At 60.4% G+C, this 27,399-nt stretch overlaps 1 protein-coding gene across 4 annotated transcripts in view; it reads right to left on the bottom strand.

Moving 5' to 3' along the window:
* Window positions 1-27,399, bottom strand: part of TRAF2 (TNF receptor associated factor 2) — an 80,985-nt gene that overhangs the window by 34,214 nt on the left and 19,372 nt on the right. For all 4 annotated transcript variants that reach the window (XM_081282566.1, XM_081282563.1, XM_081282565.1 and 1 more), the window contains exons 7-9: window positions 24,547-24,621; window positions 22,007-22,288; window positions 21,426-21,603 (exon numbers count right to left, since the gene is read on the bottom strand). In XM_081282566.1, coding sequence (XP_081138692.1) covers window positions 21,426-21,603; window positions 22,007-22,288; window positions 24,547-24,621 — 535 coding nt within the window. The remainder of the gene's footprint in view (window positions 1-21,425; window positions 21,604-22,006; window positions 22,289-24,546; window positions 24,622-27,399) is intronic.

Raw genomic sequence — 27,399 nt, forward strand, 5'->3', positions numbered from 1 at the left:
CTGACAGTCCCACAGTCTCCCCCCACACTGCCCTGGAGCACCCTGTCAGTCCCACAGTCTCCCCCCACACTGCCCTAGAGCACCCTGACAGTCCCACAGTCTCCCACCACACTGCCCTGGAGCACCCTGTCAGTCCCACAGACTCCCCCCACACTGTCCTGGAGCACCCTGACAGTCCCACAGACTCCCACCACACTGCCCTGGAGCACCCTGACAGTCCCACAGACTCCCCCCACACTGTCCTGGAGCACCCTGAGAGTCCCACAGTCTCCCCCCACACTGCCCTGGAGCACCCTGACAGTCCCACAGACTCCCCCCACACTGTCCTGGAGCACCCTGACAGTCCCACAGTCTCCCCCCACACTGCCCTAGAGCACCCTGACAGTCCCACAGTCTACCTCCACACTGCCCTGGACAACCCTGACAGTCCCACAGTCTCCCACCACACTGTCCTGGAGCACCCTGACAGTCCCACAGACTCCCCCCACACTGTCCTGGAGCACCCTGACAGTCCCACAGTCTCCCACCACACTGCCCTAGAGCACCCTGACAGTCCCACAGTCTCCCACCACACTGTCCTGGAGCACCCTGTCAGTCCCACAGTCTCCCCCCACACTGCCCTGGAGCACCCTGACAGTCCCACAGTCTCCCACCACACTGTCCTGGAGCACCCTGTCAGTCCCACAGTCTCCCCCCACACTGTCCTGGAGCACCCTGACAGTCCCACAGTCTCCCACCACACTGTCCTGGAGCACCCTGACAGTCCCACAGACTCCCCCCACACTGCCCTAGAGCACCCTGACAGTCCCACAGTCTCCCACCACACTGTCCTGGAGCACCCTGACAGTCCCACAGTCTCCCCCCACACTGCCCTGGAGCACCCTGTCAGTCCCACAGTCTCCCCCCACACTGCCCTAGAGCACCCTGACAGTCCCACAGTCTCCCACCACACTGCCCTGGAGCACCCTGTCAGTCCCACAGACTCCCCCCACACTGTCCTGGAGCACCCTGACAGTCCCACAGACTCCCACCACACTGCCCTGGAGCACCCTGACAGTCCCACAGACTCCCCCCACACTGTCCTGGAGCACCCTGAGAGTCCCACAGTCTCCCCCCACACTGCCCTGGAGCACCCTGACAGTCCCACAGACTCCCCCCACACTGTCCTGGAGCACCCTGACAGTCCCACAGTCTCCCCCCACACTGCCCTAGAGCACCCTGACAGTCCCACAGTCTACCTCCACACTGCCCTGGACAACCCTGACAGTCCCACAGTCTCCCACCACACTGTCCTGGAGCACCCTGACAGTCCCACAGACTCCCCCCACACTGTCCTGGAGCACCCTGACAGTCCCACAGTCTCCCACCACACTGCCCTAGAGCACCCTGACAGTCCCACAGTCTCCCACCACACTGCCCTAGAGCACCCTGACAGTCCCACAGTCTCCCACCACACTGCCCTAGAGCACCCTGACAGTCCCACAGTCTCCCACCACACTGCCCTAGAGCACCCTGACAGTCCCACAGACTCCCCCCACACTGTCCTGGAGCACCCTGACAGTCCCACAGTCACCCACCACACTGCCCTAGAGCACCCTGACAGTCCCACAGTCTCCCACCACACTGTCCTGGAGCACCCTGACAGTCCCACAGTCTCCCCCCACACTGCCCTAGAGCACCCTGACAGTCCCACAGTCTCCCCCCACACTGCCCTGGAGCACCCTGACAGTCCCACAGACTCCCACCACACTGCCCTAGAGCACCCTGACAGTCCCACAGTCTCCCACCACACTGTCCTGGAGCACCCTGACAGTCCCACAGTCTCCCCCCACACTGCCCTAGAGCACCCTGACAGTCCCACAGTCTCCCCCCACACTGCCCTAGAGCACCCTAACAGTCCCACAGTCTCCCACCACACTGCCCTGGAGCACCCTGTCAGTCCCACAGTCTCCCACCACACTGCCCTAGAGCACCCTGACAGTCCCACAGTCTCCCCCCACACTGTCCTGGAGCACCCTGACAGTCCCACAGTCTCCCCCCACACTGTCCTGGAGCACCCTGACAGTCCCACAGTCTCCCCCCACACTGTCCTGGAGCACCCTGACAGTCCCACAGTCTCCCCCCACACTGTCCTGGAGCACCCTGTCAGTCCCACAGTCTCCCACCACACTGTCCTGGAGCACCCTGACAGTCCCACAGTCTCCCCCCACACTGCCCTGGAGCACCCTGTCAGTCCCACAGTCTCCCACCACACTGCCCTAGAGCACCCTGACAGTCCCACAGTCTCCCACCACACTGTCCTGGAGCACCCTGACAGTCCCACAGTCTCCCCCCACACTGCCCTAGAGCACCCTGACAGTCCCACAGTCTCCCCCCACACTGCCCTAGAGCACCCTGACAGTCCCACAGTCTCCCCCCACACTGCCCTAGAGCACCCTGTCAGTCCCACAGTCTCCCACCACACTGCCCTAGAGCACCCTGACAGTCCCACAGTCTCCCCCCACACTGTCCTGGAGCACCCTGACAGTCCCACAGTCTCCCCCCACACTGCCCTAGAGCACCCTGACAGTCCCACAGTCTCCCCCCACACTGCCCTGGAGCACCCTGTCAGTCCCACAGTCTCCCACCACACTGCCCTAGAGCACCCTGACAGTCCCACAGTCTCCCACCACACTGTCCTGGAGCACCCTGACAGTCCCACAGTCTCCCCCCACACTGCCCTGGAGCACCCTGACAGTCCCACAGTCTCCCCCCACACTGCCCTAGAGCACCCTGACAGTCCCACAGTCTCCCACCACACTGCCCTGGAGCACCCTGTCAGTCCCACAGACTCCCCCCACACTGTCCTGGAGCACCCTGACAGTCCCACAGTCTCCCACCACACTGCCCTGGAGCACCCTGTCAGTCCCACAGTCTCCCACCACACTGCCCTAGAGCACCCTGACAGTCCCACAGTCTCCCACCACACTGTCCTGGAGCACCCTGACAGTCCCACAGACTCCCCCCACACTGCCCTAGAGCACCCTGACAGTCCCACAGTCTCCCCCCACACTGTCCTGGAGCACCCTGACAGTCCCACAGTCTCCCCCCACACTGCCCTGGAGCACCCTGTCAGTCCCACAGTCTCCCCCCACACTGCCCTAGAGCACCCTGACAGTCCCACAGACTCCCCCCACACTGCCCTAGAGCACCCTGACAGTCCCACAGACTCCCCCCACACTGCCCTAGAGCACCCTGACAGTCCCACAGTCTCCCACCACACTGCCCTGGAGCACCCTGACAGTCCCACAGTCTCCCCCCACACTGCCCTGGAGCACCCTGACAGTCCCACAGTCTCCCCCCACACTGCCCTGGAGCACCCTGACAGTCCCACAGTCTCCCCCCACACTGTCCTGGAGCACCCTGACAGTCCCACAGACTCCCCCCACACTGCCCTGGAGCACCCTGACAGTTCCACAGTCTCCCACCACACTGTCCTGGAGCACCCTGACAGTTCCACAGACTCCCCCCACACTGTCCTGGAGCACCCTGACAGTCCCACAGTCTCCCCCCACACTGTCCTGGAGCACCCTGACAGTCCCACAGTCTCCCCCCACACTGCCCTAGAGCACCCTGACAGTCCCACAGTCTCCCACCACACTGCCCTGGAGCACCCTGACAGTCCCACAGTCTCCCACCACACTGTCCTGGAGCACCCTGACAGTCCCACAGTCTCCCCCCACACTGCCCTGGAGCACCCTGACATTCCCACAGTCTCCCCCCACACTGCCCTGGAGCACCCTGACAGTCCCACAGACTCCCCCCACACTGTCCTGGAGCACCCTGACAGTCCCACAGTCTCCCCCCACACTGTCCTGGAGCACCCTGACAGTCCCACAGTCTCCCCCCACACTGCCCTGGAGCACCCTGACAGTCCCACAGACTCCCCCCACACTGCCCTGGAGCACCCTGACAGTCCCACAGACTCCCCCCACACTGCCCTGGAGCACCCTGACAGTCCCACAGTCTCCCACCACACTGCCCTGGAGCACCCTGACAGTCCCACAGTCTCCCACCACACTGTCCTGGAGCACCCTGACAGTCCCACAGTCTCCCACCACACTGTCCTGGAGCACCCTGACAGTCCCACAGTCTCCCCCCACACTGTCCTGGAGCACCCTGACAGTCCCACAGACTCCCCCCACACTGTCCTGGAGCACCCTGACAGTCCCACAGACTCCCCCCACACTGTCCTGGAGCACCCTGACAGTCCCACAGACTCCCCCCACACTGCCCTGGAGCACCCTGACAGTCCCACAGTCTCCCACCACACTGTCCTGGAGCACCCTGACAGTCCCACAGTCTCCCCCCACACTGCCCTGGAGCACCCTGACAGTCCCACAGACTCCCACCACACTGCCCTGGAGCACCCTGACAGTCCCACAGTCTCCCCCCACACTGCCCTAGAGCACCCTGACAGTCCCACAGACTCCCCCCACACTGCCCTAGAGCACCCTGACAGTCCCACAGTCTCCCACCACACTGCCCTGGAGCACCCTGTCAGTCCCACAGTCTCCCCCCACACTGCCCTGGAGCACCCTGACAGTCCGACAGTCTCCCACCACACTGCCCTGGAACACCCTGACAGTCCCACAGTCTCCCACCACACTGTCCTGGAGCACCCTGACAGTCCCACAGTCTCCCCCCACACTGCCCTGGAGCACCCTGACAGTCCCACAGACTCCCACCACACTGCCCTGGAGCACCCTGACAGTCCCACAGTCTCCCCCCACACTGCCCTAGAGCACCCTGACAGTCCCACAGACTCCCCCCACACTGCCCTGGAGCACCCTGACAGTCCCACAGTCTCCCCCCACACTGCCCTGGAGCACCCTGACAGTCCCACAGTCTCCCACCACACTGTCCTGGAGCACCCTGACAGTCCCACAGACTCCCCCCACACTGTCCTGGAGCACCCTGACAGTCCCACAGACTCCCCCCACACTGCCCTAGAGCACCCATACAGTCCCACAGTCTCCCACCACACTGTCCTGGAGCACACTGTCAGTCCCACAGTCTCCCCCCACACTGCCCTGGAGCACCCTGACAGTCCCACAGTCTCCCACCACACTGCCCTGGAGCACCCTGACAGTCCCACAGACTCCCCCCACACTGTCCTAGAGCACCCTGTCAGTCCCACAGTCTCCCCCCACACTGTCCTGGAGCACCCTGACAGTCCCACAGTCTCCCACCACACTGTCCTGGAGCACCCTGACAGTCCCACAGTCTCCCCCCACACTGTCCTGGAGCACCCTGACAGTCCCACAGTCTCCCCCCACACAGCCCTGGAGCACCCTGACAGTCCCACAGTCTCCCCCCACACTGCCCTGGAGCACCCTGACAGTCCCACAGACTCCCCCCACACTGCCCTAGAGCACCCTGACAGTCCCACAGACTCCCCCCACACTGCCCTAGAGCACCCTGACAGTCCCACAGTCTCCCACCACACTGTCCTGGAACACCCTGACAGTCCCACAGTCTCCCCCCACACTGCCCTAGAGCACCCTGACAGTCCCACAGTCTCCCACCACACTGTCCTGGAGCACCCTGTCAGTCCCACAGTCTCCCCCCACACTGCCCTGGAGCACCCTGACAGTCCCACAGTCTCCCACCACACTGTCCTGGAGCACCCTGTCAGTCCCACAGTCTCCCCCCACACTGTCCTGGAGCACCCTGACAGTCTCACAGTCTCCCACCACACTGTCCTGGAGCACCCTGTCAGTCCCACAGTCTCCCACCACACTGTCCTGGAGCACCCTGTCTGTCCCACAGTCTCCCCCCACACTGCCCTGGAGCACCCTGACAGTCCCACAGTCTCCCCCCACACTGTCCTGGAGCACCCTGACAGTCCCACAGTCTCCCACCACACTGTCCTGGAGCACCCTGTCAGTCCCACAGTCTCCCCCCACACTGCCCTGGAGCACCCTGACTGTCCCACAGTCTCCCCCCACACAGCCCTGGAGCACCCTGACAGTCCCACAGTCTCCCCCCACACTGTCCTGGAGCACCCTGACAGTCCCACAGTCTCCCCCCACACTGCCCTAGAGCACCCTGACAGTCCCACAGACTCCCCCCACACTGCCCTGGAGCACCCTGTCAGTCCCACAGACTCCCACCACACTGTCCTGGAGCACCCTGACAGTCCCACAGTCTCCCCCCACACTGCCCTAGAGCACCCTGACAGTCCCACAGACTCCCCCCACACTGTCCTGGAGCACCCTGTCAGTCCCACAGACTCCCACCACACTGTCCTGGAGCACCCTGACAGTCCCACAGTCTCCCCCCACACTGCCCTAGAGCACCCTGACAGTCCCACAGTCTCCCACCACACTGTCCTGGAGCACCCTGTCAGTCCCACAGTCTCCCCCCACACTGCCCTAGAGCACCCTGACAGTCCCACAGTCTCCCACCACACTGCCCTGGAGCACCCTGACAGTCCCACAGACTCCCCCCACACTGTCCTGGAGCACCCTGACAGTCCCACAGTCTCCCCCCACACTGCCCTAGAGCACCCTGTCAGTCCCACAGTCTCCCCCCACACTGTCCTGGAGCACCCTGACAGTCCCACAGTCTCCCACCACACTGTCCTGGAGCACCCTGACAGTCCCACAGACTCCCCCCACACTGCCCTAGAGCACCCAGACAGTCCCACAGTCTCCCACCACACTGCCCTAGAGCACCCTGACAGTCCCACAGTCTCCCACCACACTGTCCTGGAGCACCCTGTCAATCCCACAGACTCCCCCCACACTGCCCTAGAGCACCCTGACAGTCCCACAGTCTCCCTCCACACTGCCCTGGAGCACCCTGACAGTCCCACAGTCTCCCTCCACACTGCCCTGGAGCACCCTGTCAGTCCCACAGACTCCCCCCACACTGTCCTGGAGCACCCTGACAGTCCCACAGTCTCCCCCACACTGCCCTAGAGCACCCTGACAGTCCCACAGTCTCCCTCCACACTGCCCTGGAGCACCCTGTCAGTCCCACAGTCTCCCCCCACACTGCCCTGGAGCACCCTGACAGTCCCACAGTCTCCCTCCACACTGCCCTGGAGCACCCGTCAGTCCCACAGTCTCCCCCCACACTGCCCTGGAGCACCCTGACAGTCCCACAGTCTCCCCCCACACTGTCCTGGAGCACCCTGACAGTCCCACAGTCTCCCCCCACACTGCCCTGGAGCACCCTGACAGTCCCACAGTCTCCCACTACACTGTCCTGGAGCACCCTGACAGTCCCACAGACTCCCCCCACACTGTCCTAGAGCACCCTGACAGTCCCACAGTCTCCCACCACACTGTCCTAGAGCACCCTGTCAGTCCCACAGTCTCCCCCCACACTGTCCTGGAGCACCCTGACAGTCCCACAGTCTCCCCCCACACTGCCCTGGAGCACCCTGACAGTCCCACAGTCTCCCCCCACACTGTCCTGGAGCACCCTGACAGTCCCACAGTCTCCCACCACACTGCCCTAGAGCACCCTGACAGTCCAACAGACTCCCCCCACACTGTCCTGGAGCACCCTGTCAGTCCCACAGACTCCCCCCACACTGTCCTGGAGCACCCTGACAGTCCCACAGACTCCCACCACACTGCCCTAGAGCACGCTGTCAGTCCCACAGACTCCCCCCACACTGTCCTGGAGCACCCTGACAGTCCCACAGTCTCCCACCACACTGTCCTAGAGCACCCTGACTGTCCCACAGTCTCCCACCACACTGTCCTGGAGCACCCTGACAGTCCCACAGACTCCCCCCACACTGTCCTGGAGCACCCTGACAGTCCCACAGTCTCCCACCACACTGCCCTGGAGCACCCTGTCAATCCAAAGACTCCCCCCACACTGTCCTGGAGCACCCTGACAGTCCCACAGACTCCCCCCACACTGCCCTGGAGCACCCTGACAGTCCCACAGTCTCCCACCACACTGCCCTGGAGCACCCTGACAGTCCCACAGACTCCCCCCACACTGCCCTAGAGCACCCTGACAGTCCCACAGACTCCCCCCACACTGCCCTAGAGCACCCTGACAGTCCCACAGTCTCCCCCCACACTGCCCTGGAGCACCCTGACAGTCCCACAGACTCCCCCCACACTGTCCTGGAGCACCCTGACAGTCCCACAGTCTCCCACCACACTGCCCTAGAGCACCCTGACAGTCCCACAGTCTCCCACCACACTGCCCTGGAGCACCCTGACAGTCCCACAGTCTCCCCCCACACTGCCCTGGAGCACCCTGACAGTCCCACAGACTCCCCCCACACTGTCCTGGAGCACCCTGTCAGTCCAACAGACTCCCCCCACACTGCCCTGGAGCACCCTGACAGTCCCACAGACTCCCCCCACACTGTCCTAGAGCACCCTGACAGTCCCACAGACTCCCCCCACACTGTCCTGGAGCACCCTGACAGTCCCACAGTCTCCCCCCACACTGTTTTGGAGCACCCTGACAGTCCCACAGACTCCCCCCACACTGCCCTGGAGCACCCTGAGAGTCCCACAGTCTCCCACCACACTGTCCTGGAGCACCCTGACAGTCCCACAGTCTCCCACCACACTGTCCTGGAGCACCCTGACAGTCCCACAGACTCCCCCCACACTGCCCTAGAGCACCCTGACAGTCCCACAGACTCCCCCCACACTGTCCTGGAGCACCCTGTCAGTCCCACAGTCTCCCCCCACACTGCCCTAGAGCACCCTGACAGTCCCACAGTCTCCCACCACACTGTCCTGGAGCACCCTGACAGTCCCACAGTCTCCCACCACACTGTCCTGGAGCACCCTGACAGTCCCACAGTCTCCCCCCACACTGTCCTGGAGCACCCTGACAGTCCCACAGTCTCCCACCACACTGCCCTGGAGCACCCTGACAGTCCCACAGTCTCCCCCCACACTGTCCTGGAGCACCCTGACAGTCCCACAGTCTCCCCCCACACTGTCCTGGAGCACCCTGACAGTCCCACAGTCTCCCACCACACTGTCCTGGAGCACCCTGACAGTCCCACAGTCTCCCCCCACACTGCCCTGGAGCACCCTGACAGTCCCACAGTCTCCCCCCACACTGCCCTGGAGCACCCTGACAGTCCCACAGTCTCCCCCCACACTGCCCTGGAGCACCCTGACTGTCCCACAGTCTCCCCCCACACTGCCCTGGAGCACCCTGACAGTCCCACAGTCTCCCACCACACTGTCCTGGAGCACCCTGACAGTCCCACAGTCTCCCCACACACTGCCCTGGAGCACCCTGTCAGTCCCACAGACTCCCCCCACACTGTCCTGGAGCACCCTGACAGTTCCACAGTCTCCCACCACACTGTCCTGGAGCACCCTGACAGTCCCACAGTCTCCCCCCACACTGTCCTGGAGCACCCTGACAGTCCCACAGTCTCCCACCACACTGCCCTGGACAACCCTGACAGTCCCACAGTCTCCCACCACACTGCCCTGGACAACCCTGACAGTCCCACAGTCTCCCCCCACACTGTCCTGGAGCACCCTGACAGTCCCACAGTCTCCCACCACACTGCCCTGGACAACCCTGACAGTCCCACAGTCTCCCACCACACTGCCCTGGAGCACCCTGACAGTCCCACAGTCTCCCCCCACACTGCCCTGGAGCACCTGTCAGTCCCACAGTCTCCCCCCACACTGCCCTAGAGCACCCTGACAGTCCCACAGTCTCCCCCCACACTGCCCTGGAGCACCCTGACAGTCCCACAGACTCCCCCCACACTGCCCTAGAGCACCCTGACAGTCCCACAGACTCCCCCCACACTGCCCTAGAGCACCCTGACAGTCCCACAGACTCCCCCCACACTGTCCTGGAGCACCCTGACAGTCCCACAGTCTCCCCCCACACTGCCCTAGAGCACCCTGACAGTCCCACAGTATCCCCCCACACTGCCCTGGAGCACCCTGACAGTCCCACAGACTCCCCCCACACTGCCCTAGAGCACCCTGACAGTCCCACAGACTCCCCCCACACTGTCCTGGAGCACCCTACAGTCCCACAGTCTCCCACCACACTGCCCTGGAGCACCCTGACAGTCCCACAGTCTCCCCCCACACTGTCCTGGAGCACCCTGACAGTCCCACAGTCTCCCCCCACACTGTCCTGGAGCACCCTGTCAGTCCCACAGACTCCCCCCACACTGTCCTGGAGCACCCTGTCAGTCCCACAGTCTCCCCCCACACTGTCCTGGAGCACCCTGACAGTCCCACAGACTCCCCCCACACTGTCCTGGAGCACCCTGACAGTCCCACAGTCTCCCACCACACTGCCCTGGAGCACCCTGTCAGTCCCACAGACTCCCCCCCACACTGTCCTGGAGCACCCTGTCAGTCCCACAGACTCCCCCCACACTGTCCTGGAGCACCCTGACAGTCCCACAGTCTCCCACCACACTGTCCTGGAGCACCCTGACAGTCCCACAGACTCCCCCCACACTGTCCTGGAGCACCCTGACAGTCCCACAGTCTCCCACCACACTGTCCTGGAGCACCCTGACAGTCCCACAGTCTCCCCCCACACTGCCCTAGAGCACCCTGACAGTCCCACAGTCTCCCCCCACACTGCCCTGGAGCACCCTGACAGTCCCACAGACTCCCCCCACACTGTCCTAGAGCACCCTGACAGTCCCACAGTCTCCCACCACACTGTCCTGGAGCACCCTGACAGTTCCACAGTCTCCCACCACACTGTCCTGGAGCACCCTGTCAGTCCCACAGTCTCCCCCCACACTGCCCTAGAGCACCCTGACAGTCCCACAGTCTCCCACCACACTGCCCTGGACAACCCTGACAGTCCCACAGTCTCCCAACACACTGTCCTGGAGCACCCTGACAGTTCCACAGACTCCCACCACACTGTCCTGGAGCACCCTGACAGTCCCACAGACTCCCCCCACACTGTCCTGGAGCACCCTGACAGTCCCACAGTCTCCCACCACACTGCCCTGGAGCACCCTGACAGTCCCACAGACTCCCCCCACACTGTCCTGGAGCACCCTGACAGTCCCACAGTCTCCCACCACACTGTCCTGGAGCACCCTGACAGTTCCACAGTCTCCCACCACACTGTCCTGGAGCACCCTGACAGTCCCACAGACTCCCCCCACACTGCCCTAGAGCACCCTGACAGTCCCACAGTCTCCCCCCACACTGCCCTGGAGCACCCTGACAGTCCCACAGACTCCCCCCACACTGTCCTGGAGCACCCTGACAGTCCCACAGTCTCCCACCACACTGTCCTGGAGCACCCTGACAGTTCCACAGTCTCCCACCACACTGTCCTGGAGCACCCTGTCAGTCCCACAGTCTCCCCCCACACTGCCCTAGAGCACCCTGACAGTCCCACAGTCTCCCACCACACTGCCCTGGACAACCCTGACAGTCCCACAGTCTCCCACCACACTGTCCTGGAGCACCCTGACAGTTCCACAGTCTCCCCCCACACTGTCCTGGAGCACCCTGACAGTCCCACAGTCTCCCCCCACACTGCCCTAGAGCACCCTGACAGTCCCACAGACTCCCACCACACTGCCCTGGAGCACCCTGACAGTCCCACAGACTCGCCCCACACTGTCCTGGAGCACCCTGACAGTCCCATAGTCTCCCACCACACTGTCCTGGAGCACCCTGACAGTCCCACAGTCTCCCACCACACTGCCCTAGAGCACCCTGACAGTCCCACAGTCTCCCACCACACTGCCCTGGAGCACCCTGACAGTTCCACAGTCTCCCACCACACTGTCCTGGAGCACCCTGACAGTCCCACAGTCTCCCCCCACACTGCCCTGGAGCACCCTGACAGTCCCACAGACTCCCCCCACACTGTCCTGGAGCACCCTGACAGTCCCACAGACTCCCCCCACACTGTCCTGGAGCACCCTGACAGTCCCACAGACTCCCCCCACACTGTCCTGGAGCACCCTGACAGTCCCACAGTCTCCCCCACACTGCCCTAGAGCACCCTGACAGTCCCACAGTCTCCCTCCACACTGCCCTGGAGCACCCTGTCAGTCCCACAGTCTCCCCCCACACTGCCCTGGAGCACCCTGACAGTCCCACAGTCTCCCTCCACACTGCCCTGGAGCACCCGTCAGTCCCACAGTCTCCCCCCACACTGCCCTGGAGCACCCTGACAGTCCCACAGTCTCCCCCCACACTGTCCTGGAGCACCCTGACAGTCCCACAGTCTCCCCCCACACTGCCCTGGAGCACCCTGACAGTCCCACAGTCTCCCACTACACTGTCCTGGAGCACCCTGACAGTCCCACAGACTCCCCCCACACTGTCCTAGAGCACCCTGACAGTCCCACAGTCTCCCACCACACTGTCCTAGAGCACCCTGTCAGTCCCACAGTCTCCCCCCACACTGTCCTGGAGCACCCTGACAGTCCCACAGTCTCCCCCCACACTGCCCTGGAGCACCCTGACAGTCCCACAGTCTCCCCCCACACTGTCCTGGAGCACCCTGACAGTCCCACAGTCTCCCACCACACTGCCCTAGAGCACCCTGACAGTCCAACAGACTCCCCCCACACTGTCCTGGAGCACCCTGTCAGTCCCACAGACTCCCCCCACACTGTCCTGGAGCACCCTGACAGTCCCACAGACTCCCACCACACTGCCCTAGAGCACGCTGTCAGTCCCACAGACTCCCCCCACACTGTCCTGGAGCACCCTGACAGTCCCACAGTCTCCCACCACACTGTCCTAGAGCACCCTGACTGTCCCACAGTCTCCCACCACACTGTCCTGGAGCACCCTGACAGTCCCACAGACTCCCCCCACACTGTCCTGGAGCACCCTGACAGTCCCACAGTCTCCCACCACACTGCCCTGGAGCACCCTGTCAATCCAAAGACTCCCCCCACACTGTCCTGGAGCACCCTGACAGTCCCACAGACTCCCCCCACACTGCCCTGGAGCACCCTGACAGTCCCACAGTCTCCCACCACACTGCCCTGGAGCACCCTGACAGTCCCACAGACTCCCCCCACACTGCCCTAGAGCACCCTGACAGTCCCACAGACTCCCCCCACACTGCCCTAGAGCACCCTGACAGTCCCACAGTCTCCCCCCACACTGCCCTGGAGCACCCTGACAGTCCCACAGACTCCCCCCACACTGTCCTGGAGCACCCTGACAGTCCCACAGTCTCCCACCACACTGCCCTAGAGCACCCTGACAGTCCCACAGTCTCCCACCACACTGCCCTGGAGCACCCTGACAGTCCCACAGTCTCCCCCCACACTGCCCTGGAGCACCCTGACAGTCCCACAGACTCCCCCCACACTGTCCTGGAGCACCCTGTCAGTCCAACAGACTCCCCCCACACTGCCCTGGAGCACCGTGACAGTCCCACAGACTCCCACCACACTGCCCTGGAGCACCCTGACAGTCCCACAGTCTCCCCCCACACTGCCCTGGAGCACCCTGTCAGTCCCACAGTCTCCCCCCACACTGCCCTAGAGCACCCTGACAGTCCCACAGACTCCCCCCACACTGCCCTAGAGCACCCTGACAGTCCCACAGACTCCCCCCACACTGCCCTGGAGCACCCTGACAGTCCCACAGACTCCCCCCACACTGCCCTGGAGCACCCTGACAGTCCCACAGACTCCCCCCACACTGCCCTAGAGCACCCTGACAGTCCCACAGTCTCCCACCACACTGTCCTGGAGCACCCTGACAGTCCCACAGACTCCCACCACACTGTCCTGGAGCACCCTGACAGTCCCACAGACTCCCCCCACACTGCCCTAGAGCACCCTGTCAATCCCACAGACTCCCCCCACACTGCCCTAGAGCACCCTGACAGTCCCACAGTCTCCCACCACACTGTCCTAGAGCACCCTGTCAGTCCCACAGTCTCCCCCCACACTGTCCTAGAGCACCCTGACAGTCCCACAGACTCCCCCCACACTGTCCTGGAGCACCCTGACAGTCCCACAGTCTCCCCCCACACTGTTTTGGAGCACCCTGACAGTCCCACAGACTCCCCCCACACTGCCCTGGAGCACCCTGACAGTCCCACAGTCTCCCACCACACTGTCCTGGAGCACCCTGACAGTCCCACAGTCTCCCACCACACTGTCCTGGAGCACCCTGACAGTCCCACAGACTCCCCCCACACTGCCCTAGAGCACCCTGACAGTCCCACAGACTCCCCCCACACTGTCCTGGAGCACCCTGTCAGTCCCACAGTCTCCCCCCACACTGCCCTAGAGCACCCTGACAGTCCCACAGTCTCCCACCACACTGTCCTGGAGCACCCTGACAGTCCCACAGTCTCCCACCACACTGTCCTGGAGCACCCTGACAGTCCCACAGTCTCCCCCCACACTGTCCTGGAGCACCCTGACAGTCCCACAGTCTCCCACCACACTGCCCTGGAGCACCCTGACAGTCCCACAGTCTCCCCCCACACTGTCCTGGAGCACCCTGACAGTCCCACAGTCTCCCCCCACACTGTCCTGGAGCACCCTGACAGTCCCACAGTCTCCCACCACACTGTCCTGGAGCACCCTGACAGTCCCACAGTCTCCCCCCACACTGCCCTGGAGCACCCTGACAGTCCCACAGTCTCCCCCCACACTGCCCTGGAGCACCCTGACAGTCCCACAGTCTCCCCCCACACTGCCCTGGAGCACCCTGACTGTCCCACAGTCTCCCCCCACACTGCCCTGGAGCACCCTGACAGTCCCACAGTCTCCCACCACACTGTCCTGGAGCACCCTGACAGTCCCACAGTCTCCCCACACACTGCCCTGGAGCACCCTGTCAGTCCCACAGACTCCCCCCACACTGTCCTGGAGCACCCTGACAGTTCCACAGTCTCCCACCACACTGTCCTGGAGCACCCTGACAGTCCCACAGTCTCCCCCCACACTGTCCTGGAGCACCCTGACAGTCCCACAGTCTCCCACCACACTGCCCTGGACAACCCTGACAGTCCCACAGTCTCCCACCACACTGCCCTGGACAACCCTGACAGTCCCACAGTCTCCCCCCACACTGTCCTGGAGCACCCTGACAGTCCCACAGTCTCCCACCACACTGCCCTGGACAACCCTGACAGTCCCACAGTCTCCCACCACACTGCCCTGGAGCACCCTGACAGTCCCACAGTCTCCCCCCACACTGCCCTGGAGCACCTGTCAGTCCCACAGTCTCCCCCCACACTGCCCTAGAGCACCCTGACAGTCCCACAGTCTCCCCCCACACTGCCCTGGAGCACCCTGACAGTCCCACAGACTCCCCCACACTGCCCTAGAGCACCCTGACAGTCCCACAGACTCCCCCCACACTGCCCTAGAGCACCCTGACAGTCCCACAGACTCCCCCCACACTGTCCTGGAGCACCCTGACAGTCCCACAGTCTCCCCCCACACTGCCCTAGAGCACCCTGACAGTCCCACAGTATCCCCCCACACTGCCCTGGAGCACCCTGACAGTCCCACAGACTCCCCCCACACTGCCCTAGAGCACCCTGACAGTCCCACAGACTCCCCCCACACTGTCCTGGAGCACCCTACAGTCCCACAGTCTCCCACCACACTGCCCTGGAGCACCCTGACAGTCCCACAGTCTCCCCCCACACTGTCCTGGAGCACCCTGACAGTCCCACAGTCTCCCCCCACACTGTCCTGGAGCACCCTGTCAGTCCCACAGACTCCCCCCACACTGTCCTGGAGCACCCTGTCAGTCCCACAGTCTCCCCCCACACTGTCCTGGAGCACCCTGACAGTCCCACAGACTCCCCCCACACTGTCCTGGAGCACCCTGACAGTCCCACAGTCTCCCACCACACTGCCCTGGAGCACCCTGTCAGTCCCACAGACTCCCCCCACACTGTCCTGGAGCACCCTGTCAGTCCCACAGACTCCCCCCACACTGTCCTGGAGCACCCTGACAGTCCCACAGTCTCCCACCACACTGTCCTGGAGCACCCTGACAGTCCCACAGACTCCCCCCACACTGTCCTGGAGCACCCTGACAGTCCCACAGTCTCCCACCACACTGTCCTGGAGCACCCTGACAGTCCCACAGTCTCCCCCCACACTGCCCTGGAGCACCCTGACAGTCCCACAGTCTCCCCCCACACTGCCCTGGAGCACCCTGACAGTCCCACAGACTCCCCCCACACTGTCCTAGAGCACCCTGACAGTCCCACAGTCTCCCACCACACTGTCCTGGAGCACCCTGACAGTTCCACAGTCTCCCACCACACTGTCCTGGAGCACCCTGTCAGTCCCACAGTCTCCCCCCACACTGCCCTAGAGCACCCTGACAGTCCCACAGTCTCCCACCACACTGCCCTGGACAACCCTGACAGTCCCACAGTCTCCCACCACACTGTCCTGGAGCACCCTGACAGTTCCACAGACTCCCACCACACTGTCCTGGAGCACCCTGACAGTCCCACAGACTCCCCCCACACTGTCCTGGAGCACCCTGACAGTCCCACAGTCTCCCACCACACTGCCCTGGAGCACCCTGACAGTCCCACAGACTCCCCCCACACTGTCCTGGAGCACCCTGACAGTCCCACAGTCTCCCACCACACTGTCCTGGAGCACCCTGACAGTTCCACAGTCTCCCACCACACTGTCCTGGAGCACCCTGACAGTCCCACAGACTCCCCCCACACTGCCCTAGAGCACCCTGACAGTCCCACAGTCTCCCCCCACACTGCCCTGGAGCACCCTGACAGTCCCACAGACTCCCCCCACACTGTCCTGGAGCACCCTGACAGTCCCACAGTCTCCCACCACACTGTCCTGGAGCACCCTGACAGTTCCACAGTCTCCCACCACACTGTCCTGGAGCACCCTGTCAGTCCCACAGTCTCCCCCCACACTGCCCTAGAGCACCCTGACAGTCCCACAGTCTCCCACCACACTGCCCTGGACAACCCTGACAGTCCCACAGTCTCCCACCACACTGTCCTGGAGCACCCTGACAGTTCCACAGTCTCCCCCCACACTGTCCTGGAGCACCCTGACAGTCCCACAGTCTCCCCCCACACTGCCCTAGAGCACCCTGACAGTCCCACAGACTCCCACCACACTGCCCTGGAGCACCCTGACAGTCCCACAGACTCCCCCCACACTGTCCTGGAGCACCCTGACAGTCCCACAGTCTCCCACCACACTGTCCTGGAGCACCCTGACAGTCCCACAGTCTCCCACCACACTGCCCTAGAGCACCCTGACAGTCCCACAGTCTCCCACCACACTGCCCTGGAGCACCCTGACAGTTCCACAGTCTCCCACCACACTGTCCTGGAGCACCCTGACAGTCCCACAGTCTCCCCCCACACTGCCCTGGAGCACCCTGACAGTCCCACAGACTCCCCCCACACTGTCCTGGAGCACCCTGACAGTCCCACAGACTCCCCCCACACTGTCCTGGAGCACCCTGACAGTTCCACAGTCTCCCCCCACACTGTCCTGGAGCACCCTGACAGTCCCAGTCTCCCCCCACACTGTCCTGGAGCACCCTGACAGTCCCACAGTCTCCCCCCACACTGTCCTGGAGCACCCTGACAGTCCCACAGACTCCCCCCACACTGCCCTGGAGCACCCTGACAGTCCCACAGTCTCCCACCACACTGTCCTGGAGCACCCTGACAGTCCCACAGACTCCCCCCACACTGTCCTGGAGCACCCTGACAGTCCCACAGACTCCCCCCACACTGTCCTGGAGCACCCTGACAGTCCCACAGTCTCCCACCACACTGCCCTGGAGCACCCTGACAGTCCCACAGACTCCCCCCACACTGTCCTGGAGCACCCTGACAGTCCCACAGTCTCCCACCACACTGTCCTGGAGCACCCTGACAGTTCCACAGTCTCCCACCACACTGTCCTGGAGCACCCTGACAGTCCCACAGTCTCCCACCACACTGTCCTGGAGCACCCTGACAGTCCCACAGTCTCCCCCCACACTGTCCTGGAGCACCCTGACAGTCCCACAGACTCCCCCCACACTGTCCTGGAGCACCCTGACAGTTCCACAGAATCCCACCACACTGTCCTGGAGCACCCTGACAGTCCCACAGACTCCCCCCCACACTGTCCTGGAGCACCCTGACAGTCCCACAGTCTCCCACCACACTGCCCTGGAGCACCCTGACAGTCCCACAGACTCCCCCCACACTGTCCTGGAGCACCCTGACAGTCCCACAGTCTCCCACCACACTGTCCTGGAGCACCCTGACAGTTCCACAGTCTCCCACCACACTGTCCTGGAGCACCCTGACAGTCCCACAGTCTCCCCCCACACTGCCCTGGAGCACCCTGACAGTCCCACAGTCTCCCACCACACTGCCCTAGAGCACCCTGACAGTCCCACAGTCTCCCCCCACACTGCCCTGGAGCACCCTGACAGTCCCACAGACTCCCCCCACACTGTCCTGGAGCACCCTGACAGTCCCACAGTCTCCCACCACACTGCCCTAGAGCACCCTGTCAGTCCCACAGTCTCCCCCCACACTGCCCTAGAGCACCCTGACAGTCCCACAGTCTCCCACCACACTGCCCTAGAGCACCCTGACAGTCCCACAGTCTCCCACCACACTGCCCTAGAGCACCCTGACAGTCCCACAGTCTCCCCCCACACTGTCCTGGAGCACCCTGACAGTCCCACAGACTCCCACCACACTGCCCTGGAGCACCCTGACAGTCCCACAGACTCCCCCCACACTGTCCTGGAGCACCCTGACAGTCCCACAGTCTCCCACCACACTGCCCTAGAGCACCCTGTCAGTCCCACAGTCTCCCCCCACACTGCCCTAGAGCACCCTGACAGTCCCACAGTCTCCCACCACACTGCCCTAGAGCACCCTGACAGTCCCACAGTCTCCCACCACACTGCCCTAGAGCACCCTGACAGTCCCACAGTCTCCCACCACACTGCCCTGGAGCACCCTGACAGTCTCACAGACTCCCCCCACACTGTCCTGGAGCACCCTGACAGTCCCACAGTCTCCCACCACACTGCCCTAGAGCACCCTGTCAGTCCCACAGTCTCCCCCCACACTGCCCTAGAGCACCCTGACAGTCCCACAGTCTCCCACCACACTGCCCTAGAGCACCCTGACAGTCCCACAGTCTCCCACCACACTGCCCTAGAGCACCCTGACAGTCCCACAGTCTCCCCCCACACTGTCCTGGAGCACCCTGACAGTCCCACAGACTCCCACCACACTGCCCTGGAGCACCCTGACAGTCCCACAGACTCCCACCACACTGCCCTGGAGCACCCTGACAGTCCCACAGTCTCCCACCACACTGCCCTGGAGCACCCTGACAGTCCCACAGTCTCCCACCACACTGTCCTGGAGCACCCTGTCAGTCCCACAGTCTCCCACCACACTGTCCTGGAGCACCCTGACAGTCCCACAGACTCCCACCACACTGTCCTGGAGCACCCTGTCAGTCCCACAGACTCCCCCCACACTGTCCTGGAGCACCCTGACAGTCCCACAGTCTCCCACCACACTGTCCTGGAGCACCCTGACAGTCCCACAGACTCCCACCACACTGCCCTGGAGCACCCTGACAGTCCCACAGTCTCCCACCACACTGCCCTGGAGCACCCTGACAGTCCCACAGTCTCCCACCACACTGCCCTAGAGCACCCTGACAGTCCCACAGTCTCCCACCACACTGTCCTGGAGCACCCTGACAGTCCCACAGTCTCCCACCACACTGTCCTGGAGCACCCTGACAGTCCCACAGACTCCCACCACACTGTCCTGGAGCACCCTGTCAGTCCCACAGACTCCCCCCACACTGTCCTGGAGCACCCTGACAGTCCCACAGTCTCCCACCACACTGCCCTAGAGCACCCTGACAGTCCCACAGACTCCCCCCACACTGTCCTGGAGCACCCTGACAGTCCCACAGTCTCCCACCACACTGTCCTGGAGCACCCTGACAGTTCCACAGTCTCCCACCACACTGTCCTGGAGCACCCTGTCAGTCCCACAGTCTCCCCCCACACTGCCCTAGAGCACCCTGACAGTCCCACAGTCTCCCACCACACTGCCCTGGACAACCCTGACAGTCCCACAGTCTCCCACCACACTGTCCTGGAGCACCCTGACAGTTCCACCCCGCCAACAGCAGCTGACCTCCTCCTGCTTCTCCATAGTTCTGGTTTCAGGCTCTGAAGAGGAATGCAGGCCAAACGCAGTCCCCAGAGCAGAGCCCCAGGCATAACACTTGAAAACCATCTTCCCTGCTTTCCGCAGCAACTGCCAGATGCAAGCACAGGTTACCAAGTCTCCTAAAGCAGACTTTTTCTGCAAAAAGGACCTTTTGCACAAGTGTGGTTCCCACACAAGCCCTGCCATGATGGCCCTTCATACCAGGCTCTCTACAAATGTCCAACGAATGACACTAGTCCACCTGCAGAGGAAAGCCCAAGGGGAACACGGCCCAAACCCCATCCAGAAAGAGAAGCACCATGCCCCACAGGTTGCCCCAGAGCGCTTCCTTGAGGTCTTCCCAAGACAAACTTGTTCTTTGAATCTCACTCCAAGGAAGCCAGAGTGTATGGTTTTTGTTCATTTCTGGCCCTTGCTGAAGGCACTACACAATGTGCCACACAGGAGGGTGGTGGTGCAGGTCCCTAAAGAGCAGGGACAGCAAGCCAAGGCCACCCAACTAGGGGGCCTCAGCCTCTTAGCCTCAATCCCAGAACCTACTGTTTCATCAGCAGGTTCCCTAAGAAAACACAAAAACAGACTGTCCTCCAGGGAGATGGTATCTAAGTCTGAGCCAATGATGGGCCTGAGCAGGGACAGGGACGATGGCCAGGGCCATGCCACCACCAGGAGGGCCTCCAGGCACAGAGGAGGTGCTCTGAAGTACCCAGGAAGGTGGCTCCAGCAGCATGCTGAGAAGCACAATCCTGGCATGGCAGACCTTGTCACAGAAACAAACTGGCCCACAACTAGACGGCCCTCCTGGCCCCACAGGAGTGCCTTCCGGAGGAGACCCGCAGGTCCCCTTCAGAAGACCTCAGGCCTCCAGTTTGCAGCAGACACCAGAAGCCAGACCACAGGGGTTGACCAGCTCAGCCACTGACACCCGAGAGCGCCCTGTTCCTCCTTATGCTGGCCCATCTTCCATCACCATGCCCACGTGCCCTCCGCTCACCCAGTGGCAAGGGGCACACCCTGTGAGGAGCCAGCCTGACATCTAGCAGTTCTCATGTTGCCCAGCTGAGGGGTGCCTCAGAAGTACAGATGTTCCTGGTGTCAGCTGGGATGCTCCCAGCCCTGCCTCAGGAATCGTTCCATGTGGCCACTGGGGCAGGGGACACAGGTGTACAGAAATGCAGCTGGGTAAGTGGGGAGCTCTGAAACAGCACCTGGGGAGAAGATGGCAGGTGTACGGCCAGCCACAGCCTCCTGGCGCTTCCTGGCAAAGTCTGAGATCTTCCATATAAAGACCCCATCGTAGGTGGATGCCTCCAACTCCAGGACCTTCTGCTCCAGGTCAGCCATGGCCAGGTCTTTCAGGCCAATGCTCCTCTCCAGCTGCTGCACCTGCAGGGCAGTGGTCACCACATGCGCCATGGGCCCCAAGCCCCCACCTCCCATACCCAGCAGTCTCAGGAGGACAGCCACCCCAGCTCCCTTGGCTCAGCTCTTCCTAGGTCTGTTCCTTCCAGGTATGAAGTGAGGCTCCAAGTCCACACTGAAGGCTCTGGGCCTAGTGTGCCCAGAAGCTGCATAGCACAAGTTACATGACACTCCTGATGCCACCCTCCCCGGCCAGAAAGAAGAGGTTTTGGCTGTCACACCTTGCAACCCTTCAAGTCAGGTCCCTCAGAGAAATGCAGGTGGCCATAGCCGAAGGAAGGCACCGTGCTCGGCTGGGGGTACAGAAGGGGTTTATGCTGCCTAGGCTCCAAAGCTGATGAGCCACTAGACCCCACCAGGCACAAACCTTGTTACTCAGGGCTTCAATCTTGTCCTGGTCTAATCGGTGTTGCCGGCTGCAGGCCTCAGCAGTCACAGCCACCCTCTCCACCTCTCGGTTCAGGACACAGACGATGTTCTCAAAGGTGGCCGTCTTTTGCTCCAGGGTCTGACACCGCTGCAGCAGCTGTGGTCCCACCTGGTTCTGGCCCCCAGGGAGAGTCTGTGCCTCCAGGAGGGAGCTCAGCACCAGGGCCAGATGCTCCCGCAGCTGATGTGCCTCATGCTCCTGCAGCTCCTCAGCCTCCATCTGTAGACACAGGGCAGGAGGCTTCAGCCATGTCTGTGCAATGCTAATGCTGGCCAAGACAGCTGTTGTGCTGTGGGCCTTATTCCACTGAGGTCATACGGCCATCAGGACACAGGAATACCCAAGACACTGGTAACAGCTGGGCTCAATCACTTCCATCCTTTTTCTCAGTACCATGATGTTTAATCTGCCACTGTCCAAAAGTATGTTTCAAAAATACAAAGCTTCCGGGCTGGGGATGTGGCTCAAGTGGTAGCGCGCTTGCCTGGCATGTGTGTAGCCCAGGTTCGATACTCAGCACCACATACAAACAAAGATGTTGTGTCCGCCAAAAACTAAAAACTAATATTAAAAAAAATTCTCTCTTAAAAAAAAAAATACAAAGCTTCCTATGTAACTTGCTTTTAAAATAAATAGGCAGCTGGACAATGTGAGCTGGACAGTGTGGCGCATGCCTCTAGCTCCAGCACTCAGGCAGGCGACACAGGAGGAGGGTCATTTGAACTCCGGAGCTTACGGCCAGCCTGAGCAACACGGTGAGACCCTGACTCAACACAAAATAAACAGACAAAGGAAAAAGGAGGGCCTCCAGGCACAGAAACAGCTGTCCCTGCAGGAGGGTGGGAAGGCAGGGCTAGACACCACCAGGCTTTCTTAGGGATGCCTCTATTATAGGTCTGTCTTTGCAACTAATTATTTTTCAAACTTCTGCAACACAACTTAAAAATGTTTAAAACTCTCAAAAATTAAAAGTAAAAAAACAGAAAGGGCGGGCTGGAGATGTAGCTCAGTGATAGAGCACCTGCCTAGCACGTGTGTGGCACTAGGTTCAATCCTTGGCACCACATAAAAATAAATTAAAAAAATAAAGGTATTGTGTCCAACTACAACTTAAAAAAAAAAAAAAGGTATTCTGTCTATCTACAATTTAAACAACAAACAAACAAAAAAAGACACAAAGGTACTCATTTGGGTGTCCAGTTAGAAGCACAGTCACCCAAAAAGCAGAGGGTGCCCTTGGTACCTGCCCTCTCTTCAAGGCATGAGGTCGTTGGGAACAGGATGTATGTGATGAAGAAATGCAACTCCCAGAGGCCTGCTGGCTTCACCAGCAGGGGCATCAGTGCTGGATCAACTAGGTTACCAGTAACATTGCTCTGATCTGGAGAAACCCATGAACTCATGATGGGTTCTGAGTTAATCTGAGTACTGAAGAGGCCCACAACAGGGACCAGAAAGCAGCAGCATTGGCTCTGGTGGTGGGCTCTAAAACTACCTCCTGCATGGAACCCCACTCCTCCTAGACAACAGCAGCTCTCCTCTTCACCACTGCTCAACACAAAAGGCTATGTGAAAAATCACCAGACAGGACCCCCCACCATGACTGCTGCCACCATTGAGTGCTGCTAAGCTCATTTTCCAGAGGAAGAGGCATCAGCTGGTGGACACTATCCCCAGACCTGCAAGAGCTCGGGCTGCCCACCCACCCAGCACCTCCCGAGGGAAAACTAGAGTCCAGACCTCAAGGGGCTCTCATTGTACAGAGCAAGAGGGACAAGATACAATGACTGTGAAAACAGCAGGGTACAGGTTGGTCTGCATGGGTAGAGAAAGGTTATCATGGACAGGGGCATGCTGAGGTCTGAGGGGCCTCTGGAATTTGTCAGGTCAAGGGCCTGGGGTGGGAACAGATCAGCAGTCGCCAGCACAGGTCAGGACCAGGGTGAGGGAGGGGTGAGGATGGAGAAGCTCGGGGACTGCAAGCAAGGACAGACCAGAGCAGCCATCCTGGGGCAGGGTGCAGCTGCCAACAGTCAAGCATCTATCACCTGGATGTGAAGTCTGGACCAGAGCAACATGTGGCACAACTGCCAGGCATAGGGCCTTTGGCTGAACAACCAGGTGATGGTGGTGCTCTTTTCTGGTGAGAAGGAAGGCAGGGGATGGCAGGATGAGTCAAGCTGGCTGTGGTGAATATGGGATGCCCAACAGGCATCAACGGAGGCTTGGGTGCCAGGTGAACACACACATTTGGTTAAAGCCAGGACACTATGAGATCTCCAAAAGAATGAGAGTGAATGGAGTTCCCAGGCTGACCTGGGACCTGAGGCCAGGAGGAGGGGTGCCACAAGGGAGACCCAGGGGAAAAGCAAGGAGGTTGGGGAACCAGGAAGATCTGCACTGCAGGCTGAGTGAAGACCGTGCCCAGGATGAGGGACAGGTTTGCCCAATCTCTCACTGCAGACCCTTGGACTCACCATCTCAGGGCAGCCAACAGAATGGAATCTGCAGGGGACCCGGCACTTGCCACACGTCCTGATGTGGTCATGAAACTGGAGGGGTGAAAGGGATGAAGTCACATGGGCTGCTTTTGCTTTAGCTCACCCCACTGAACCCCTTCTGCACTGATCATGTCAGAGTTTACAAAGAGAACCACTGGCCCTACTGTCACGGGCTAGTTCTCATCAGAATAAAACCTGACCACCCATTTCCAAAGCTGTGTACACACACATCCTGGCCACCAGCCCTGTCAGTAACTGAGGTGGGCTGGCATCTCAGGATGCTGGTGGGGAGTCCAGGGTGTTCATGAGGAAGTCTGTGTCCCACAGAAAATAGCCACACTTCGTCACCTTCAGTTGCAAGGATGCATGGCACTGAGGCCCTGGGGCCCACACATGGGCCCACAACCTAGAAGTGCCAGAGGACAGGACAGGCCTTTGACAACCTCAGCATGTGCCACGGCAGGAGAGCAAAGATGGACCACAGAGGAGCGCACGAGACCCAGGAAGAGGCCCCAGAGCAGGTATTCTGCATACTGTACTCAGACCAGGGGAGGAAAAGGACTGCTGCTTTGACAAGCAGCCTCAGAGCGAGGCAGCAGCTGGAGGACGGAGCCCATGTGGGAGCCCTGCCTACTCCACTTGCAGGCTGCACCGTGAGAAAGTCATCCTACAGGTCCTGGGAGGAGGCCCGGAGTGGGGTACACCCAATTACACGTCAGAATCCAGGAACAGTGACAGAAGTCCTCAGACACTGCCCCCACATAGAGGGCTAAACACACCATTAAGCAACACAGAAGAACAAATGATCACCACCCCTACCCCCTGGCACCTCTAAGGACCAGATAGGAGCCTCCTATGGCGCCTCCCAGCAAGGAGCGCAAGTGCACTCACTCTGGGAAGTGCCACTGGGAACCCCTCAGCCAGTGCTATGCAGAGCCTCCCTCAACACCACACACCAAGGGCAGGTCTGCAGACAGAGCCTCACAGGGGACTGGGCCAACACTATGACACATATCCCTGGACATCTGGGAGTACACATTCTACAGGTTCGTTTTGGGGGCACAGGACCGTTTTACAAAAGCATGGAACATTTCTTAAAGTACCATCTTCAAATAAAAGTCAAAAGCAAAATGAAATAAGCGGTCTCAATAAGTCAGAGAACTACTTTTGGTGGCTTCAAAACACAGTCATAACCTATAGATTCTCAGAGCAAAGAAAGACAGCAATTCCATCAAAAGCCAGCCACCAGCCACATGGCCAGCACTCACACTGCTGCTGGTGCAGAGCTAGAAGCCACCAGGTTCAAGTCAAGAGGACTGGGTTTTCTGCAAAAAGAAGACATGACCAAAACTCAGTTAAAGATCTGGAATGAAAAAATTGCTATGAAACCCCAGAGTATTTTTTTTTTCCTAAAAAACAGGTGTTTTCAGGTGAAACACTGGGCTGTGGGAAAGCGTGGAGCAGGAGTGAGAGCCCCTCCACCAGACACCCCACTCTGGAGCCCTGTGTACCAGAGAAAGCTCAATAACGGATGGGAAACTGGAACCCTACTGCAAGGGGCCATGGGGGGGGGCACAGCTGGAAATGTGTGGAGTCCAGGTCCACCAAGCCAGCTGCCTGGCCTCCTGAGTCTCTGCTTGAGAGGGACATCCCCCAGTGCCCCCAGCAAACCTTGGCCTGGGTTACTGTCACTCTCCTCATCAGTGGCAGATATATTACCACATGTAAAGGCATTGTGGCTGACCACTGCTCCCAGGTTTTTCTGGCCTGAAGCCCACAGCCAAGGCCAGCACCTGCCTCACTGATAGGCATGAAAAGACCTAGCTCCCAGCTCTCCTTTCAGAGAGAAAGATACCACCAAAACCTGAGGCAGCAGGGTAGACAGGGCCCAGAGAGGCTGTCAGCATGGGACTGCTCTAGTGGACCCTTAAAGGGTTTGACGAGTTAGGCAGGTGTTTCAGACCAAAAATCAAAAGCAAATAAAAAGACAAACATCCACCACCTTTAAAATAATTGAAGCAAATTAACTACCCATATGCCAGTATGCCTGCATATGTCAGGGACACAAAGAGAAAAATTTTGCATTACAACTGACCTCAGAATGCAGTACTTGGACCACAACCCTCAGTAAGATATTCTTCCAAAGACAAAATAGACCTCAAAGAAATTGTAAACTTCACTTTTTTTATTGTACTTTCATTTTAAACCTATCATCTATATACACATAGAATAAACAAATAAATTATTATTAACGCTGCCAAAAAGTAGGATTTCCAACCAGAATATAAAGTTTAAAGAGCTAGCCATGGTGGTGCACGCCTGTAATTCCAGTGACTTGGGAAGCTGAGACAGGAGGATCCTAAGTTCAAGGCCCTCGACAACTTAGCAAGACTCTGTCTCAAAAATTTTTTAAAAAGCGGGGCTGGGGTTGTGGCTCAGAGGTAGAGTGCTCGCCTACCATGCATGAGGCACTGGGTTCGATCCTCAGCACCACATTAAAAAAAATAATAAAATAAAGATAAGAAAAAAAAATATTTTAAAAAGCGCTGGGGATATGGCTCAGTGGTAAAGTACCCCTGGGTTAATTCCCAATACAAATATATAAATATATATACATAAGTATGTATATTATATATATAAAAAATAAATAAAAATTAGAGAGAGAGAGAGAAAAAATTCTTACAGAGCTGGGTCTCTTGCTCCCCAAGAGTCCAGCAGCATGGCAAGTCCTGCCATCCTAACATGCCAGGGCCCTGACTCTCCATCTAATCACTGCATCCCTACGAGCCCTGCAGTATCCAGTCCCCTCACTCTTAGAAACAGCAGTGT

This window comes from Spermophilus citellus (assembly GCF_964194105.1).
Source record: "Spermophilus citellus genome assembly, chromosome: 2".
Taxonomy (NCBI): Eukaryota; Metazoa; Chordata; class Mammalia; order Rodentia; family Sciuridae; genus Spermophilus; species Spermophilus citellus.